General features: G+C 39.5%; 1 protein-coding gene across 1 annotated transcript; it reads left to right on the forward strand.

Moving 5' to 3' along the window:
* The first annotated feature begins 485 nt into the window (after positions 1-485).
* Positions 486-1,034, forward strand: LOC105463051 (uncharacterized protein K02A2.6-like). The gene has a single exon (XM_011710067.1). The coding sequence runs from the start codon at positions 486-488 to the stop codon at positions 1,032-1,034; it is 549 nt and encodes a 182-aa protein (XP_011708369.1).
* The last annotated feature ends 296 nt before the right edge of the window (positions 1,035-1,330 follow it).

Raw genomic sequence — 1,330 nt, forward strand, 5'->3', positions numbered from 1 at the left:
TTTCTACATATTTTTGGTTCAAAGTCATCATTACAGCCCTACGCAGCGGCACGACTTCATCGTTGGAGCGTATATATGTCACAGTTTGAGTATGACATTGAATACAGAGCTACAAAGGAATATGGCAACGCGGATGCATTGTCACGCTTCCCAGATAAGAATATGCCAGTAGAAGAGGAGGAAGAGGCAAAGGAAGTAAATTTGATTGCTGATGAAAATATAGAAGTACTGCCAATGACGTATAAGGAGAGACGAACTGCTACAGCAAGAGATAAGGTATTGTTGAAGGTGATATCTTTTATCAACAACAAATGGCCAAGCTCAATTGAAAAAGAGGATCCGGAATTGCAGAACTACTTCAAGAAGAAAGAAGAGTTGTCCACACATCAAGGATAATCGTCTGGGGACTTAGAGTAGTCATTCCTCAGTCACTACAACAGAAGTTACTGAAGAGTCTTCATGAAACACATGCAGGAATAGTAAAAATGAAAGCATTAGCAAGACAGTTTATGTGGTGGTCAAAAATGGATAAAGAGATCGAGGATTTTCCAAAGAGCTGCATTAATTGTTGTTCAAGCCGATCAGATCCTCCAAGTGCTCCCCTGCATCCTTGGCAATTCCCGGAAAAACCATGGCAAAGGCTTCACATTGATCTAGCTGGTCCATTACAGAACAATATGTTTTTTATAATCATGGATGCACACACAAAATGGCCTGAGGTGTATAATATGCGCATGGATACAACAAGTAAAAACGTAATTGAAAAACTAAAAGATTGTTTTGTGAGATTTGGTATTCTAGAACAAATAATCTCAGATAATGGCAGACAATTCGTATCATCTGAATTCCAGAAATTTTGTAAAAACAACGGAATTCGACACACAACGAGTTCAGTATATCATCCACGCACTAATGGAGAAGCCGAACGCTTTGTGCAGACTTTCAAGAAAGCAATATTTAAAAGTAATTCAGAAGGTAATATGACGAATCAAATTCAACGTTTTCTGTTTAATTATCAATGCACGCCACACTGAACGACTGGAGCGTCACCATCGGAGTTACTCATAGGACGGAGACCGAGGAATTTACTCGATTTGATCAAACCAGATGTACATAGTACAGTGGCTGCGGCACAAGCGAGACAAGAAAAGAGCTACAACACACATGTAAAAAGTCGCAGATTTAAAGAAGGAGAAGAGGTCTGGGTTCGTACATTTTCAAAGAATGAAGCTAAGTGGTCATTGGGAACTATAATCAAAGCTTTGGGTCCAGTCACATATCTCGTGCAAGTTGGAGATCAACACTACAAGCGTCATGTTGATCAGATCTA

This window comes from Wasmannia auropunctata, unplaced genomic scaffold, assembly GCF_000956235.1.
Source record: "Wasmannia auropunctata unplaced genomic scaffold, wasmannia.A_1.0 LD336092.1, whole genome shotgun sequence".
Classification (NCBI taxonomy): domain Eukaryota; kingdom Metazoa; phylum Arthropoda; class Insecta; order Hymenoptera; family Formicidae; genus Wasmannia; species Wasmannia auropunctata.